This window comes from Zootoca vivipara, chromosome 12, assembly GCF_963506605.1.
Source record: "Zootoca vivipara chromosome 12, rZooViv1.1, whole genome shotgun sequence".
Taxonomy (NCBI): domain Eukaryota; kingdom Metazoa; phylum Chordata; class Lepidosauria; order Squamata; family Lacertidae; genus Zootoca; species Zootoca vivipara.
In genome coordinates this window covers 12,637,732-12,656,327 of record NC_083287.1, presented here as the reverse complement: position 1 = coordinate 12,656,327, position 18,596 = coordinate 12,637,732, and the positions used below count along the sequence as shown (strand labels likewise).

Genomic DNA, 18,596 nt, shown 5'->3' with positions numbered 1-18,596 from the left:
GAAGAGTCGGACACGACTAAACGACTAAACAACAACAACAAGGGCAGGAGAAAGGAAAGCAATCTTATCCTATCAGATTTCAGTGAAATGTTTGCAGCCTAATGCACTCCTTTCCATCTCTCTCCACTCACTGATTTGAGAGTCCTAAGACTGCAGTGCTATCAACATTTACCAAAGGCTGAGAACACACGTGAACTTAAAAGCACAATTTATTTCCCAAAGAATCCTGGGGGCAGAGGTGGATTTAGGGGACAGGGGGCAACCAGTTTGGTCACTGGGTGCACCACAGAGTCTTGGGGGTTACCACCGGGGATGCAGCAATTACACTTTAGACTGGAGCGTAATAGGTCCAGGGTGCCAAATTTTGGCATTGCAGAGGGCACTATTGAAATCTGAGAACTTGGAAGGGACCTCGAGGGCCATCTAGCTCAACCGCCTGCAATGCAAGAATCTCGCTGAGTTCAGTGCCCTGATTTCCGAGCACCATTGCTCCGCGAAGCTGCCATTATTACCTGTACTGCCTGACCCTCAGCGCTTCGGGTGGGTGCTGCGGGAAGCCCGGCAGGTGCCGGCACAGGTATCTCTCCAAGGCTCCCTGGTCAAATCTGTGCGGCTTTCTCACTTCAGTGGTATCGGGCTCACTTGCCATTTTGCAGAGGCTCCTCTCCACCTGCGGAGTCAAAGTCACAGCCTCGAACCGGTTCGCTGATTACAGATAGTAGATGTGTTGGTCTGCCGTAGGCGAAACAAAATAAAAAAATTCCTTCCAGTAGCACCTTAGAAACCAACTAAGTTTGTCATTGGTATGAGCTTTCGTGTGCATGCACTTCTTCAGCTCCACTGAAAATGAAGTCACCAGACCCTTATGTATAGTGGGAGGGATATTACTCAGAAGGGTGGTAGGAATGGGTGATTGGCTGATAGGTGTGGTAAACCTGTTGACTTGACGACTGCAATTGGTCTTACAGGAAAAAGCAAGGAGTGAGATGGCTATCATGTACGTGCAGTACTGTATGAGACAAGAATCCAATGTCTCTTTTCAGACCAGGTCTCTCCAAGTTGCAATTCTTGTTTCTACACCGGAGGCGAGAGGGAGAGAGAAAAGAGGGGGGGGGGTGAAATAATAATTACAGTACAGCGCAAAGGTTGCTGCAGCCGCTCCTCCGAAGGCGACACACCTCCAGACTATAGGGCATAGCTGTCAAGTTCTCCCTTTTTTTCAAGGGAAATTCCCTTATGCTGAATAGGATTCCTCGCGAGAAAAGGGAAAACTTGACAGCTATGCTATCGGGCTGCTTCTTAAGTTACTCCAAAGCGTTTGCAAAGACTCTCCTCCTCCTCACCCAGGAGCAGAAAAAGCTGCTTTGGAGACCGAGCTGAACTCTGACTGAAAAAATTCTTTCAACGGGTCTGCCCAAGGCGTTTGGCTTTTATCCCCCAAGGGTGGCGGTGTCGTAGCCCAGACCTCACCTACCTACTCGTTGCTTTACAGAGAGAGCAGGTTCACTGACTTCAATGGGTTCACTCCCAAGTCTTGCGTGGACGGGGCTCCTCAACTTGCAACCCTTAAACCCACTTGCAAGACCCCGAGGGGGGCGGGGCTCATTTTTAGGCAAAGCAAAATGGTGCCCTTTTCATGGGCGTAGCCAGGGTTTTTGTTTGGGTGGGGGGCAGGCTTTATGTTGGGGAGGGGAGAGAACCTCAGTTAAGTTATTTATTATTTATTGTGAGGGGGCAGTTGCTCCTTCCTGCCCACCCACCCCTCCTTGGCCGCCCTTTTGCTTGCAAGGGGAGGCAACTAGGCTCCCCACCCGCTCGCCCGCCCGCCACCCCCGGACTCTGAAACGCGCAGCAGCTGGGCGACTTTCTGAAAGGAGAGACACCACTGAAGAACCGGAACTGTGGTCGCCGGCGCTGTGTTGCGCGGGGAGGGGGAAGCCTTTTGCCGCGACTCCCGGAAGCGCCGGTTGGGGAGACGTGTCTCTGGCAGCGGCGGCGCGGAGTTGGGCTGAACAGCCGGTCGTGCGGGCTTTTCCGCTTAGGGATCGGCCATGGCCGCCTCGGAGAAGCTGGTGGAGCAGCTGCGGCGCCGCGTCCGGGAGCTGGAGGAAGAGCTGGGCCGGGGGGAAGGAGGCGGGCCAGGCCGGCGGGCGAGGATCGAGCAGATGAGCCCGGAGGTGACCGACTCCAACCCGTACAGGTGAGCGGGCCTTTGGGGCAGGGGAGGGGGGTCGTGAATTACATTGCAGTGGGGGGTTGGGCTAGATGACCATTGTGGTGCGGGGGTCCCTCGCAGCTCTGCCGTTCTGTGATTCCCACCCTTTCCCTCCAAGGAGGAGCTCAAGGTTCTCCCACACACACCCTTTCCACAACAGCCCTGCGAGGTAGGTTAGGCTACCTGGGCCCAGGGTCATCCAGTGGAGCTGCAGGTATACCTGGCTGAGGCCGTTTAGGGCTTGAAAGATCAGCACCAACACTTTGAACTGTGCTCAGAAACATACTGGGAGCCAATGTAGGTCTTTCAGGGTGGGTGTTACATGGTCTCAGCGTAACCTAAGGCCCATGGGCCGGATGCAGCCCAATCGCCTTCTCAATCTGGCCCGCGGACGGTCCAAGAATCAGCGTGTTTTTACATAAGTAGAATGTGTCCTTTTATTTAAAATGTATCTCCGGTTTTTTTGTGGGGCCTTTCTGGTGAGTAGAATGTGTGCTTTTATTTAAAATGCATCTTTGGTTATTTGTGGTGCATAGGAATTCATTCATATTTTTTTTCAAAATATAGTCCGGTCTGGGGGATGGTGGACCGTGGCTGAAAAAGGTTGCTGACCCCTGGTCTCAGCGGCCACTCCCAGTCGCCAGTCTAGCTGCTGCATTCTGGATTAGTTGTAGTTTCTGAGTCGGCTTCAAAGCCTGAGCTGAGATTTGCAGACCCTGGGCTCCCAGATCCTAGTTCGGCACTCTGGACCAGCTATTCTGGAGGCACACAAAAGAAGGGCCTCTAGATTGCGGGGTCCGCATTGGTTCCTATGGGGAGATGTGGTCCTTGCGGTACAGCGGGCCTGAGCTATTTAAGACTTTATAGGTTGAAGCCAGCGCTTTGAATTGGACCCCAGAAGCTCATGGGCCGCCAGTGCTGTTGGGCTAACAGGGTTAGTGTTATGTGCTCAAACCAGCCTGCCCCAGGGAGCAACCTGCTTGCTGAATTCTGCACCAGCTGGAGTTTCAGAACTCTTCAGAGGCAGCCCTGCGTATAAAGCATTGCAGTAAAAAAGCTCAACTTTTAGGGGGGTGTCCTGGTTTTTTTAACTTTTTGAAATATGGCAGCCCTGTGGCAGTGGATAGAGGGAAGTCCTTAACAGCTGGTCATGAAGTGGTGTGGCATTTTCAACAATTGTAATGAAACAGTAAGAGGCAAGTAATGGCTATTCCTAGTGGCAGCACAGAAATTAGTGGCATGAACAGGCTGCATTCATACCTTCAAAGTGTTTCCATTTAGCCCTTTTCACCAATCTGGAGGCTGTTGATTTATGTTCCAGGATATCATGAATCCATACTTAATTTAATCACTGTGGGAGATCTGCAGCTGCTGAAACATCCAAAACAAACAGGGATTTCAATGCACTTCAATCTTGCACCATGGAATTTGCTAATCTCCTTTTGATCTTGAAATAGTTGTGTCATGTGAATGAAGCCCACTTGACAAAAGCTTTTTTGTTTCTTCCTTCTCTCTAGTCGCCTGATGGCGCTGAAAAGAATGGGAATTGTGAAAGACTATGAGGTGGGATAATGTTCCTTACAGAAGTTTGCATGAATGATGTAAACTCATGCGGCACAAAATGCTTACCAGTGTTGGTTTCTTGTTGCAGAAAATCCGCTCCTTTGCAGTCGCGGTGGTGGGTGTGGGTGGAGTTGGCAGCGTAACTGCTGAGATGCTGACAAGATGTGGCATTGGTAAGGTAATAATACGTTTATTCCTTATAACAACACTGTGCTGAGTAAAATCAGTGGTGCTTTGGTGACCCTTTGTCAACCTAAATGTATTCACAGTGGCCTCTGTAATGGGTAAAGGGTAGTCACATATATGATGATTAATGATGGTTTGGAGGCTGTAATTGGCTGAGACTCCTGGATGTATGTTTACAGTACATTTTAGGACACACAGCTCTCCTTGCATGTCCTTTTTGGTTCTTATACTGGCACTTCATTTTTCTAAAATTGTTGAGGCAACATACATGGTTTTACCTCATTTAATTCTGACAACAGTCCTGTAAGGTAGGTTAGGAAGAGAGGGAGTGACTTGCCCATGGCCAAAGAGCAAACATCAGCGTTCAAGCTTTATTTCCTACATCCAACCCCCACCCCCCCGATCTCCAGTACTACTGTTCTCCAATTCTTTTATCTCTGCCACAGAAGCACACAAGGGACAAATGGGAGGGGTTTGTTTTATTTTGCGGGAGTAACCCTTAAAAAGTTATTATTTAAAGTTAAAGGGCGTCTGTGATTAATTTTGAATTTTGAATCTGATTTTACTTAAACTGTCACAATCTTTTAAAACAGAATTTCAGGTGTTTTAGAAATAAATATGTTTGTCGTTTTAGAATCAGTGGGAATAAATATTTGCTAGCCCAAGGGCTGTGGCCCTTTCTGTTTCAAACATGAACCTGAACAAAGGCCATTCATGTGTCACTGTAACCTTTCTTTTAGCTGCTCCTGTTTGATTACGATAAGGTGGAGCTGGCCAATATGAACAGGCTCTTTTTCCAACCCCACCAAGCTGGACTGAGTAAAGTGCAAGCGGCAGAGCACACTTTGAGGTATGTGAAAGTGGGAGGTGGCATCCAGTTATGGAATGCATCTTCAGACATGCGGAGCTTCCAACTTTTCAAAATAGAGTTTCATGAGAAACTAATCTTACAGAAATCATGCTGCATACGTTTATGCAGAAGGAAGTTCTTCTGATTCCAGTAGGATTTATTCCCAAGGAAGAGCATGAGGTTGCAACCATAGTATGTTAGGATTTGCAAAACAAGCGTGTGGGGCTCCTTTTAGAGATGTTCATGTTAAAGCTGCAGTGTTTGTTTTATCCCTAAGGAACATCAACCCCGATGTGCAGTTCGAAGTACATAACTACAACATCACAACTGTGGACAACTTTCAGCATTTTATGGACAGGATCAGGTAACATATCTTTCGGGGGCTGGTGGTGGTGGCCGTAACAAAACACCACTGGTTTACATTTCTCTAAATCTGAGATAACCTCAGGCCTAGGGGGTCAAATGCAGCTCTCCAGGCTTCTCTGTTTGGCCTTGGTACTCTCTAGGCCACACACCCCTCCCCAGCCACACCCTTTCTCCCAGGGCACACTGCTGTCTGGCCTAACCTTACCCTCTCCTTGAGGGCTTTTAGCTGGCTGGAAATAATCCTTTAACTCTTATAATGATTCTCCCTAGCTTGGATGGAGGATAGAGGGGTCTGTGTGTAAGCAACTAGCCTATTGTACAAAGGTAAAATTTGCATTTGTCGTTCTGGCCCTGCCCATTGCGGTAAGATTTCGCAGAAGGGGATACAACCCTTAAGCCGAGAAGGATTCCATGTTGATAAAGAATGGAGAGTTCATAGTAAAACAGCTTCCTTGTTCTTCTTGCAAGGCTCCCTTACCGGTAATATTTCCATTTTATCCCCTTTTTATTTATAGTAACGGAGGTTTAGAAGAAGGGAAACCAGTTGATCTTGTATTGAGCTGCGTGGATAATTTTGAAGCACGCATGGCAATTAACACAGTAAGTGCAGCAACAGCAATGCACACATGCCTCCTGTTCTCATTCAAGTACACACTGCACACCTACTGCTAGAAGCTGTGGATCTCACACCCAGTACATTGTAGCAGGTGTGGCTGCTGTGCCATCTCCCAAGTGAGCCGCTTCTGAAAAGATGTGGGTATTCCAGAGTAGCTGTGCTTGGTGCATTTGCAGTATCGTCGTGCCTTGAGCTTGTGTATGTTATATGAAAGCAGAATATACAAAGATAAAAATATTGGAGATTAAACTGCATTTTGTTGGCAACTTCAGTTTCATCCTTGGGTGAATGAAAAGAGACTTCTGTGACATGAACGGGATCCTTTTTCCAGGTCTGGCTTGAGAAGTTTGAGGGGTTACTGAAGTCTGTCACGAAACCCAAAAACTTAGGAACTTTTGCTTTCCTAAGAACTTATTTTCCATTGAAATTATTTAGATGATCTGGGGGCCGGACCAACTCCCCTACAATGAGTTCATTTTCAGGCCTGCATACCAGGAGTGTGCTACCGATTCTTGCCTTTGAAGTTGGGTCACCTGATGTCATGGTGATGGTCAGGTGATTTTACAACACAGGTGTCCTGGCCCATCTTTCAAAATAGCCACCGGGTGGTTGCGGGGAGCTCAAGATCCAGGCAATTCTCCACTCCTGAGATAAGCCTTTAGCTTGATTCATCAGGACGCTTCTTATATCCACAAGCAGTTTAGATTTTTGCAGCAAATGCAACTTACGCATGTATAAATAGGGCATTGTTGTTGTTTTTAAGGCTTGTAATGAGCTTGGACAAATATGGATGGAATCTGGAGTGAGCGAAAATGCTGTCTCGGGCCATATCCAACTCATCATCCCTGGTGAATCGGCTTGTTTTGCGGTATGTGATCTTAACGCTTTCCATGTTCCATTGTGCTGTCTTGCTAGGGTGAAGTGAAAGTTGTTGCAATCTAAAGTCATTTTTGATGGATCCTTCTCTTGTTTCTGGGTTTTTCAAATGCCCCTTTTATGATTCTATTATTATTATTAAATTTTTATTCACTTTTCTTTTTCTATCATTACATACATCTCATATCCCTTTTATGATTCTCAAACTCCTCTCCCCTTTTTGGCTAGTGTGCACCTCCACTTGTCGTAGCAGCAAATATAGATGAGAAAACGCTCAAACGGGAGGGAGTTTGTGCCGCCAGCCTTCCTACCACTATGGGAGTGGTCGCCGGTCTTCTTGTTCAAAACGTCCTGAAGTAAGTGACTGAGATGCCTCGATTTAAAAAAAAAAAAGTTTAAGTGGAAATTGGTTCGTGACAAGGATTACATCAAGCGTATTGGGTGAGATCCAGTGTGTCTTTGCACATTGTCCATCTGTTCCCTCCACACGCCCCGACATTTGCTGCAGGTAGTTAGGGACCCTCCAGAGCAGATTTTGGGGGTGCACAGGTGCTGAAGGAGAACGCAGTTTTGCAAGTTTTATGTTGCACAAGTAGCTAGGTATCATTGGATGCAGGGTAGATAAAAATCAATGATTTTTTTTAAAAAAATCAAAACATATTTTTGATTTAAATCAGATTTTAAAAAATAAAATGCTTTTGGAGGAAAAATCTTTCTAAAGATACTTTTCTATTTAAGTTATATTATAGTCCAAAGGCTATTCATCAGGAAATAGGGATTTGTTTTAAGTTTTTCTTAAAACTTGTGTGTGCTAAAACTCAAAAGTTTTTGTTTGTTTTTTAAAGAATTGTTAACAAACATGGATACATGTGCTATGATCTTACTGTTTTAGTTAAATAAATTGTTTAAATTGTTATTAAGGAAATGATTATTTTTCACCTTCTAATAAAGTACAGCCGAAAAGTTGTCCAAATATAAACAGTTAACTTATTAAACCTCACAATAATTGCATAATTATCTGTCTATGTATTTCTAAGAGTATAACCAAATCAGTCATTTTTGATATAACTGTAAAAACCAGTCTGAATTTTTTTTATTTCAAAAACGAAACCTTCACCTGGTTGTAAATATTAAGATTCTACCAGCAAGATTCTACAGACTTTCTGTAAAAAAAGTGATTTAAATCAAGTCTTACTGACTGGTGATTTAAATTGATTTGATTTAAATCAAATTCACCCTGATTGGATGTCACCCATGATGAACCAAAGTGCTGTGTCTTCTGTCTGACACATGCAAACAATAAACTCTTCTTTTATCCTTCCTGCATTTCCCCCCCCCCCAGATATTTACTAAATTTTGGCACGGTGAGCTTTTACCTTGGCTATAATGCAATGCAGGATTTTTTCCCCTCCATGACGATGAAGCCAAATCCACAGTGCGATGACAGAAACTGTAGACAGCAGCAGGAAAAGTACAAGGTAAAATAAATAACTAAATGAGCTCAGGCTCCTTTTCCGATTCCTTGAATGGGGTGGATGATGATGATGATGATAATAATAATAATTTATTTGTACCCCGCTCATCCGGGTACAAGCTGAGTAACTTGTTCAACAGAAGTTTGCAAATGTAGCATGAACTCTTTGGGGTTATTTGCCCTACTATGGGCCTCTAGAATATAATTATTTAACTTTCCTCATTATTTATTTAGAGTGGCAACAACAAAAAAACCCCACTTGTGGCTGTGTTTGTATTTCCAGAAAAAAGCAGCAGAAAATCCTAAAGTAGAAGTAATTGAACAGGAAGAAGAAATTGTTCATGAAGAGAATGATTGGGGTGAGTTCAGTTACTAAGACAACACAAATTGCCGGCTTTACAATTCTTGGAACTAGTAAAATGCCCCTCATCCTAAGGAGCTGTTGTTTACTTTATCTCTTGTGAATGATTTCAGTTGAGCCCCCACCCCAAAAAGCAGGTGGCTTTAAGTGAGGACATAGTTGTGATAGCAGCACAAGCTATGGTCGTCTCACTATGGTGATCTATTATTGTCATGGAAGGGTATCCCACATTATGAACCCACTTTGGGAGATTATGCTTAATTAGGGTTTAAAAACCCCTAAACAATAGCACTGCCCCCAAATCATTTTGGGGTCAGTCCAACATAGGGGAGGGTAACAGCCCTATTCCTTGCCCTTTCAATTGCCTGAAGAGGTTTTTGACTGTAAGAAATACAGTGGTACCTCGTGTTGCATAACCTCCAGGTTACGGAATCTTCGGGTTATGGCCGTGGCAAACCCAGAAGTGTATACTTCCGGGTTTCGCCGCGCATAAGGGTGGCTCTGGTTACGAAGTTTTCAGGATACGTCCGGGCCTCCGGAACGGATCCCGTTCGTAACCGGAGGTACCACTGTAATGTCTTTATTTGCCCTGAAACATAATTTCAGCCTGTAACTTCTTTATATTTGTAGACGATTACTGGGTATACCATTAATCTACACTAACGCTTTCCCTTGCATTGATGTGTTTGGGGCTATTCAGGGATAGAGTTGGTATCGGAAGTTTCAGAGGAAGAATTAAAAGCTGCTTCAGGTCCAGTTCTCGATCTTCCAGAAGGGATCACAATGGCATACACAATACCAAACAAGGTGGTAAGTTGTTTTTAGCTAACATCAACAACATTTTATTTGGTTTGGCTTTAACTCACCAAGTTGCATGTGGGAATGAGCAGTTGGTGCCACTGTTCTGCAGTCTTCGCTTCCAGCATGTGGGTCAGTGAAGTTGCCCACAACTGCTGTCATAGCCACAGCAGCACTGCAAGCTTTGATGTGTGCAGCTTCCAAACTTGGCTGTCGTAGCTTCCCTGGCGGGGAGAGCCTCTGCTCACTTGGCACATACGTGCTTTGCTAACCTTTGCTTTACAACGGGGTGGGAACCTCTGGCTTGTGAGGAGGCCTCCAGGTATCAGGCAAAAGGCATGCAGCAATGCAGAGTTTGCAGCCTTGAAGTGTGTTCCTGCTTGTGGAAGGATGCTATCACTGCCATTCACCTGATAGGCCTTAACTAAAGCTCATTGCGATGAACGGTGCTTCTGAGTTTGCCCCATAGGGATTCAGTAGTGTAGCCAACTGCTGCAGAAAGTGGAGTTTGAAGTCAGCATTGATCCTTGGTAACTTTCAGCCTTGTGTGACTAAATTTGGATTTTTTGGTACTTGCCATGCGAGGAAGGAAGAATGGGTCTCCTGACATGATGGTGATGTTGGATGACTGACAGGTGCTTGTATTTAATTATGTTTATATCTGGCCTATTTTACTATAATGTGTGTGGTGTTGAGTACGCCAAGCTTGTTGGGGCTATAGATACAAGGCATTAACTACTCTTCTCCCCTCACCAGGAAGAGAATGCTGTTACTGGGGAAACTGTTCCGGAATCTGAAGAAAGTCTAGAAGAACTTATGGCTAAGATGAAGAGCATCTAGCGCAACACTTCGAGATTACTGTAATTTCAGCAGCCCAGTGATGTGTTTTTTAACAGATTTTGTCTTTCATGAATAGTGTGTCGTCATGTTGTCTTTTTGTTAATTATGTGAAGACTTTACAGAAGGTATGAGGGTCCAGTGAAAACCAAGGCAAGCTGACAGGTTTAATATATAACACAATGCCAAGCTGCGTTTTAACCCCAGTTCAGGTGAGAGTAAATTTGTTGAGCATAATCAGTTCCTCCTTAGAATGCCTGGATTGGAAAAGTATCTAAAATAGTAACACTTGATCTGCTTAAGCTTATAGTTAGAAGAATGAAAAGCTATATGATATATAGAGAGAGCCTTGTTTAAAAAATGATTATCATTGTCATACACCTTATCCAATTATGTCTGACTGTTACATGGAAAAGTAACTGTTTGGTATAATTTTGTTAGCTGCGAGAGAAGTCTTTTGGAAGACTTAGTGGACTGAAAATGTGGGACTTGAGCCAATATCTGGGTCCTCTGGCCATGCAGTGTGTAATAGGAAGAAAAAGCATTGAATGCTAAAATTTGCTATCACCAATCTTGCATTATGGGAGAATACTGAATTCGGAAATGCTGTTGAGCCATCATGCCTAAAATCCTCAAGTTTCCAAATAAGAAGAAAATAAAGCAATGAGGTGAAAGCTGCTTTGAATTGATAAGAGAAAACGCCAATACTGCACAATAAGTTGATTGCAGCCCCCATGGTGTTTGGCAAATGATCTAGTCTATTACGTTCAATTGTAGATTATCACTCAAGTGGTGTAGGATAAAAGGCTCTGGGAAGCAAAAGTTGCCAGGGCTTCCTCCACGAAAGCATTTAATTCCCTTTCTAATCAGCAGGTCAACCAAAAATTAAAAGTTGGGCAGGGTTAATGACACTTGCAGTCGCTCAGCACTTACAAGGCCTCCTCTTGCCAGTTGCTTTATAATAATTTCACCTTAGTAGTATTTATTTAAGTAATATTTCAGGAATATATTTAGTAAACAAAGAGGCTGCAATCCAAGAGAAGCCTATCTAGAATCAATGGCCCTAAGGGTATTTTAACTATTTTTAAACCACCTGCAATAAACTACAGTTTATGCTTGCTGGTCTGAATGTTGTACAGTCAGTTGGATAAAAGCCTGCTCAAGAAATGCTTTTGTCATTAGCTAGTGATTAACATAATTAATTCAGACAGATTTGCAAAAAAGTGGTTTGGAAGTTTGATGGTTCTGGGCAATCCCACAATTAATTGCTTCAACTACTTGTTCAACCACACTCCATTCCGTTTCCATTTTGCATTTTTACAACAGCATTTTTGTGTTTCCTTCCTGTGAGTTACTTTCTTGGAAATAAACTTTATTACTAAAATAAGCTCAGCATCAACCAACCAATTCGTTATCTACTTGTGTGCTTTTATAGATTGCTTTCTACCTCAGGACTTAGTGCTCAACTCACAACTATTAAATTTGTTACAAGAGTTTTGAAATGTAGGCTACCGGCATGTCTAGAATTCAGCTTTAACAGAACTTATATTGGTGCAGTTTATGCCATATACAAGTTTTGTTGCCAAAGGCCTGCTACTTGCTTATAAACATTTCAAATTAAATTATTATTGGAGTGCAAACAAATAGGGTTAAGACTAATTGAACCATTTGTTTCTAAGCTAACATTGCTTCAGCCTGATGCCTAATACAAAGAAAGGAATATTTAATATTTTATCGCAGCCCTGTTCAATATTCACCCATAAGTATGATTTGTTTTTAGTGGCGGTTACTAATACGCTTGCATGAATATGGTTGCTGTGCTAGGGTAAACACTTAAAAGGGCCTGTGCGGAGTGCCACTTATCAAGGGGAATATATTAACTGTGAGAAAGCAAAGCTGTATAGAACCAGGTAAGATGGAACAAAAAATGATAAGGGAAATTAGGAAGCCTCCAAATGTGTATAAATGTTTTGATGAATGGTATATTTCTTCGTGCCCAACTGCCAACTATAGCTGTGTATCTGTCCCACACATAAGCCATTCCTGAAGGTCAAAATAAAAGCATCCCACACAGCTCAAGGGTACATGGTACATGGTCTTTGAGTCCCGACTCTAGATTTTGTGTATGTGGCAAACATAAAGCAGGTTATTCAGTTAAGAGTGTAACTTCCTCACAATTTAATGTATATCCCAAAGGAAGTATAACTGGACAGCTGCAAATACTGCTTTTAAATTTCATGATTTACAGAAAGATTGATAGTCAATTTTTTTTCCTCTCCACTTTTGAGGAATAATATTTATTTATTTATTTATTTATACACCACCCATCTGGCTGTGTTTCCCCAGCCACTCTGGGTGGCTCTCAACATAATATTAAAAACAATAAAACATCAAACATTAAAAACTTCCCTAAACAAGGTTGCTTTCAGATGTCTCCTAAAAGTCAGATAGTTGTTTATTTCCTTTGACATGTGTTGGGAGGGCCTTCCACATGGTGGGCGCCACTACCGAGAAGGCCCTCTGCCTGGTATCAAAAGCTCTGACTGTAGAGTCGCATTAAATCCAACAGAGGTAGGAAAACACATTACAGACTGGCAGCTCAGTTCCAACAAATCATTTATACCTGGTCAAGGATTAATATGTAACACGAATAAGCCTTGGGGCTGTGTACTCTCTATCTTCTCTAGTGCAGCCAATCGCTTTCAATTGTGTTGTGTCCAAATCAAAATTTTGGGTTAAGCTTAACTATGGTCTATTGAAACAAATGAACATCATAAAACCCAGTTTGAAGTTGGCTTTCCTCTGTAAACAGCAGGACAAAAGACAGTTTGAGTTCAGTGAGTTTAAAACAAGGGGAAGCTTCTGTTCCTTTTGTGGAAGATAACTCACCTTGGCTGGAAATAAGGGAGACATGCAACTTAGCTTTTTGCCCCAATCAGGAAGCATCTCCCTGCTTTTTGCTAAAATCAAGAACCTCCATCTTTCTGCACCTCTATCTTTACTGTTTCACCTTGGCCTCCTTTCTCTTGCTGGAAAGACTCTGCACCTAAGAAAGGCATTATAGATTATATATGTACCTGTCCCTATAATCAGTGGGACTTAAATCCATGTAATGTATGCAGGACAGGAGTGTCAATATAACTAAAACTACTTTTTAACTGTGTGGAACAGTCTGCAAAACATTCAGCAATACTGAAAAAAAAGTGTTCAGGGCACTGCCATCCTCTTATTCAAACATACCCATTTGACGCGGGTGGTGCTGTGGTCTAAACCACAGCCTCCTGGGCTTGCCGATCGGAAGGTAAGCGGTTCGAATCCCCACGGCGGGGTGAGCTCACATTGTTCTGTCCCAGCTCCTGCCAACCTAGCAGTTCAAAAGCATACCAGTGCAAGTAGATAAATAGGTGTGGCGAGAATGTAAAAGGCATTTCCATGCGCTCTGGTTTCTGTTGTGGTGTCCCATTGCGCCAGAAGCTGTTTAGTCATGCTGGCCACATGACCTGGAAAGCTGTCTGGACGAACGCCGGCTCCCTCGGCCTGAAAGCGAGATGAGCACTGCACCCCATAGTTGCCTTTGACTGGGCTTCACCGTCCAGGGGTCCTTTACCTTTTTACCTAGTCATCACCTTTGTCCATGTTGCAAAAAAACATTGGGAGAGAAAGCACTCTTCAAACTGAGGGTGTCTCCACTGGATGAATGACGGGACGCTGCCTTGCCACCCATCAACAAAGTCTCTGCTTCTTTGATTTCCATGGCTCTCTTATAGAGCTCGGCAGCCTTCTCAAAATCTCCTCCTTCATAGCTTTGGGGGTGGGGGTGGGAATGAGAGGAAACAAAGGAACAAAAAACATTCCATATTGCTATTCCAGAACATTTGCAGAATAGTACAGTCATAACTCGGGTTACAAACTCCACAAACCCGGAAGTATTTTCGCCACGCGCACATTCTGCGCATGCGCAGAAGCGGCGCACAGGGTTTGCGCATGCGCAAAGCGCGAAAATCGTGGATTTTGCACTTTGTGCATGCCCAAAATGGCGCTTCGGGTTACAACCATTTCAGGTTACAAACTGCATCCCAGAACGGATCGTGTTCGTAACCCGAGGTACCACTGTAGTAGAACTGAAAAAAGTTATAGAATATTCCCCACTTTTCTGGAGATTAAAGTCCCCCCAAATCAAAATATACTACTTCTGTATCACATTAAAAAGCTTCAAAGAAACTTTGCCAGGTACCTCTGACACACAAACACACACACACACCCCACTGCAGCTTTTGCTCTGGTCTTAAGATGTGGTATGGGAACCTAGGATTATTAATTAAGCAAGTAGTGAACACATACACCTTTTAAAAATAACAAGGTAGGTTGGTTAGATTAAATGTTACCTAAGCACAGCCAAATTCTTTAATGTTTCTCCTACACGAGGATGCATCCGCCCAAAGCTGTCTTCATAAATTTTCAGCGCGCGTTCGTAAAGAGGCAAGGCTTCAGAGTGTTTTTTCTAGAAGTATTAGGGCACAAAAGATAACAGGTATTGCCAAAAGTGTTTGTTCACATCTGTCCTGAGCTGAACACTTAAGTTTCATTGAAATTTTACATTCCAACTATTGGAAATCATAAGATGTCTGAGACTAGGAGAATAGCTTGCAACTACTCTCACATTCTGGCTGAGGTACGATAAAAATCTGAGAGCTGGAAGGCAGGAACGGGTGCTGTAACTTTTATAAATTAAGCCAGGGCACCAAGCCAAAGAATTAAAACAGGCTGTGCAAGGCTTAACTTTTGAAGAAGAGAAAAGCTATGCTCATAAGTTGGCCTGAATGCAGACTTGAGTCCAAAGGAATGAATACAATGTAAGCCATGAACACCAAATATTTCAGCCAGAGTTTGTTGATCTCCCTGCCTGCCTGCCAAAAAAGAAAAACCTTTGAAGAAGTCATGAGTGGTAGATCGCCAGCTATTACTCATAGAACACTTGGATATCCTCATTTGCAAGCCAACCACAACAAAAAAGTATGGTAGGTGAGGTTTGTGTAGGAGAATTTTCCAATGTATTTGCAAAGTGTCCCTTGGATTTTCTGCCTATTCTGTCCTGCACTATAAACAGATAAGGGTGCTCTGTGAAGTTCCCAAAGGAACCATGTAAGTAAGGGCTTTGCTAGGGAGCACCCACAAAGCCACATGCCAGGGGCACTTCCACCTGATGCGAGTTATGTCAAGTAGCACACAAACATCCCTTCCTGTGAACTAACTTGTGTGGCAGTCGGGGAGGAGGATGAAGGAAAACATTGACAAAATAATAACCCTGCTGTTCCATATCCAAACTGCTGTGTGTGTGAGAGAGAAATCTTGCCACATGCCAGAGGATTTGGGCAAGTGCCGGGATAAGTGGTAAGTGAGCCATTCTAACACCTGTGGGCTCCTGCTTATGGGTTTTTAATAGTTTCCATCATACTCTCGGGGTTTGCTAGCAAGCAAGGACGTGCTAGTGAAATGGGGAAAGCCATTGGCAGCTGTACTCAAAAAGTACTATACAGCTATACAAAAATGTGAACCGCCCCGAGATCTTATGATCATACTATGCTGTGCCTCTGTTTCTGCTTCCAATTACAGTGGTACCTCGACATCCGAATGACTCTACGTCCTAAGGTTTCAACTTCCGAAGTCTGCAAACCCGGAAGTCTTTTCGCCCCGCGCGCGTTCTGTGCCTGCGCAGAAGCGCAAAATCGCACTTCGCGCATGCGCAAAACGGGCGCTTCGACAACCGAAGAATTCGACTTACAAAGAGCACCACAGAACGGATCGCCTTCGTAAGTCGAGGTACCACTGTAATGTTAAAACACTCATTTATAGCCTTATTGAAAACCAGCATTTTATATTTACTTGAGGAAGCTGCAATAGAGATTTTAATCTGGTTCCCCCCCCTTCTTATTGGCTACATTGAATTGTGGCGTGTGTTGTGCACATCATTCATTAACCATTTTGTGTGTTAAGAAGTGTAAAAGGAGAGGGCAGAGAAAACTTACCATCTGACAGTAAAGAACTGCTAAGTTCACTAAAGCGGTGGCCACACTCGGGTGCTGTGGACCAAAAGATTTCTGCCTGATTTCAACAGCCAACTCATACAGAGGAACAGCTTTGTCAAGCTTTCCCTAGGAAACAAAGCAAGCGTGAGCTTGAGAGGCAGATCTCTATAGTCTTCTTTCCTTTTAGAAATGCAGCACATTCAATCTATGCCATCATTAACCATTGGTTGAAGTCAAATGAAAATGTCACTATTTGCAGGGCTGTGCGATTACTCTGGACTTAATTTATTTGGCCTAATTTATTCTGCTTCTGTTATTTCCACCGCACTGTCACTGCAAGCTACTTCATAAAACCCCAAGCTAGGTGAGAGCTTCTGACACTTAAAATGAACACAGCATTCACACTTACCATCTTCTTGTAGAGCACAGCAAGGTGTTTCACTGTGTAAGCCAGAGACGGGTGATCTGGGGCCAGCGCTCGCTTCCTGATGTTCAGGGCCCTTTCGTACAGCTCCTCTGCCTTGTCGTAGTTCTTCTTCTCGTTGCTGAGGGCTGCTAGATTATTCAAAGACTGGGCACAGTCTGGGTGGTCAGAGCCGAGAACCCGCTCTCTCATTTCCAGGGAGCGTTTGAGGAAAAGCTCTGCTGTCCTAGAAGCATTTCCGTTTTAAGGGAAACCATTAATCTGCTGCAGCAAGACTAAAAACGCAGAACTGTAAGTGATTTAGTCAATGCATCCATCAATAGACAGGGAATGGTTAGCTCAACCAGAACTTGCAGAACAGTTTGTTTTACCAGTGGTGCAGGATGGTATAATTCTACTCCAAAGCCAGTACAGTGGTGCCTCGCTTAACGAATGCCTTGCTTAACGAAATTTCCGCTTAACGAAAGGATTTTTCGAGCGGAGGTTGCCTCGCTAGACGAATTCGTTTTATGAAAAATTCGTCTAGCGAATCGCGGTTTCCCATAGGAATGCATTGAAATTCAATTAATGCGTTCCTATGGGCAAAAAAAATTTCAAAAAAAATTTCAATGCATTCCTATGGGATTCGCTAGACGAATTTTTCGTTATAAGAAAAGACCCGTGGAACAAATTAAATTCATCTAGCGAGGCACCACTGTATGTTCCGCTGCTGCTGAAGAATCGTGACCCTTCAGTATATTGTACACTAGTAGGAATTTGGCTTGCTTTGTCAACCCTTGACTTTTCCTTCCAAGAAGGAAAAATGTTTCTGCCTAACCATGCTTGCAAGTGCTGGTTCATGCAAGACAGTTTGCTCCACGCATGAGCAATACCCACTGTCCTTAAAACGTACTTGCATATGCAAATGAAATAGATGATCTCGGTCGGTAGCCAGGGACATAGCAATTCCCATAATTGCACCACCACTTACCCCAGGACATGTGATTGCTTAATGTTTGTTGGACCTGCCCTGATACACACCTGCTAATTTTATCAAAAATCAAAGCAGAAATCTCAAAACCCCAATAAGATAATAGACCCTGCATTTAGGTCTTTCCCCTGATGGTCCTGAAGCCATCTGATATCACTATGTGCATAATGTAGGCCTTCTCTACATAACGGACACCATAAAAGTTAGGAGTAGGGTTGAAATTAAGCACACACATTTAGAACACAGCGCCTAACACAGGCTTCCTCAAACTTGGCCCTCCAGATGTTTTTGGCCTACAACTCGCATGATCCCTAGCTAGCAGGACTAGTGGTCAGTGATGATAGGAATTGGAGTCTGAAAACATCTGGAGGGCTGAGTTTGAGGAAGCCTGGCCTAACACATCTGGAAAATTAAGTAGAGAGGGGTTAGGATTGTCCAGCAGATTCTGGTCCGCTACCACGCGTCACCTGCATAAGGATAATGCTGGATGCAAAATTATGCTTCGGTTCAAGCTGATAAAAAACCAAGCTGCCTTGTAACTTTGGGCCACTTCACACCTATCTACACCAGTTTCAAAATCCATGTAGGAAGATTCTTGCACATTGGAATTGCAAATTCTTTTTTGGCCATTTCCTTCAAAAAAAATGGCAGGAAATGCAGCAGTGACATATACCTACAACCCGAGTTTGGATATTTGATGTTCCTTCTTCCACATGGAACACAGGCTACAAAACTTGTATGGCATTGCTCCTGTCAGGAATAATGGTACCCTCCCAGCCAGTTCTAAGAGAAAGGAAGCCATGTAGGTTGTTACAGAATCGCTACTTACTCAAGATTATTTTGGAGGTAGTAGAGAACTCCGAGCTCGTTAAGCGTCCGAGCATTATCAGACGTATCTTTTCCCAAAGTGAGTTCTTCTAGCTGCAGGGCTCGTTGGCGAAGAAGAGCAAATCCATACTAAAAAGGAGATTAAGAAACTCACTGCCTTGACCTTCTATATTTTAAGCCTTGAAATAGCAAAAGCCATATAACAA

General features: G+C 43.6%; 3 protein-coding genes across 5 annotated transcripts in view; 1 reads left to right on the top strand and 2 right to left on the bottom strand.

Annotated features, from left to right (window-relative positions):
• The window catches only part of ACAD11 (acyl-CoA dehydrogenase family member 11), a 46,986-nt gene extending 45,224 nt beyond the window's left edge, over positions 1–1,762 (bottom strand). Inside the window, exons 1-2 of the mRNA XM_035129331.2 lie at positions 1,475–1,762; positions 513–1,074 (exon numbers count right to left, since the gene is read on the bottom strand). Coding sequence (XP_034985222.2) covers positions 513–649 — 137 coding nt within the window. The 5' untranslated portion in view covers positions 650–1,074; positions 1,475–1,762. The remainder of the gene's footprint in view (positions 1–512; positions 1,075–1,474) is intronic.
• Positions 1,763–1,813: 51 nt separating this feature from the next.
• Positions 1,814–11,527, top strand: UBA5 (ubiquitin like modifier activating enzyme 5). Of its 2 annotated transcripts, none has more exons than XM_060280640.1 (12): positions 1,814–2,200; positions 3,733–3,778; positions 3,867–3,956; positions 4,705–4,814; positions 5,092–5,178; positions 5,696–5,780; positions 6,560–6,664; positions 6,901–7,028; positions 8,015–8,150; positions 8,430–8,505; positions 9,208–9,314; positions 10,062–11,527. In XM_060280640.1, exons 1-12 carry the CDS (start codon positions 2,052–2,054, stop codon positions 10,143–10,145), a joined length of 1,203 nt encoding a protein of 400 aa, XP_060136623.1. In that variant the 5' UTR covers positions 1,814–2,051; the 3' UTR covers positions 10,146–11,527. The 2 variants fall into 2 exon arrangements, with proteins under 2 accessions (XP_060136623.1, XP_034985224.2); XM_035129333.2 differs by having other exon boundaries at positions 1,818–2,200; positions 9,208–9,317.
• A 1,038-nt stretch (positions 11,528–12,565) lies between these two features.
• The window catches only part of NPHP3 (nephrocystin 3), a 39,481-nt gene continuing 33,450 nt past the window's right edge, over positions 12,566–18,596 (bottom strand). Inside the window, exons 23-27 of one of the 2 annotated variants that reach the window (XM_060280638.1) lie at positions 18,392–18,519; positions 16,578–16,818; positions 16,169–16,294; positions 14,528–14,643; positions 12,566–13,945 (exon numbers count right to left, since the gene is read on the bottom strand). In XM_060280638.1, coding sequence (XP_060136621.1) covers positions 13,765–13,945; positions 14,528–14,643; positions 16,169–16,294; positions 16,578–16,818; positions 18,392–18,519 — 792 coding nt within the window. In that variant the 3' untranslated portion in view covers positions 12,566–13,764. The remainder of the gene's footprint in view (positions 13,946–14,527; positions 14,644–16,168; positions 16,295–16,577; positions 16,819–18,391; positions 18,520–18,596) is intronic. The other variant, XM_060280639.1, reaches the window with a different exon arrangement.

Bases quoted from the DNA above. Each gene is read 5' to 3' on its own strand.
- UBA5 (XM_035129333.2), top strand. From the start codon at position 2,052: ATGGCCGCCTCGGAGAAGCTGGTGGAGCAGCTGCGGCGCCGCGTCCGG. The intron at 4,815-5,091 runs GTATGTGAAAGT...TTTATCCCTAAG, and splicing joins GCGGCAGAGCACACTTTGAG to GAACATCAACCCCGATGTGC. The intron at 7,029-8,014 runs GTAAGTGACTGA...CCCCCCCCCCAG, and splicing joins CTTGTTCAAAACGTCCTGAA to ATATTTACTAAATTTTGGCA.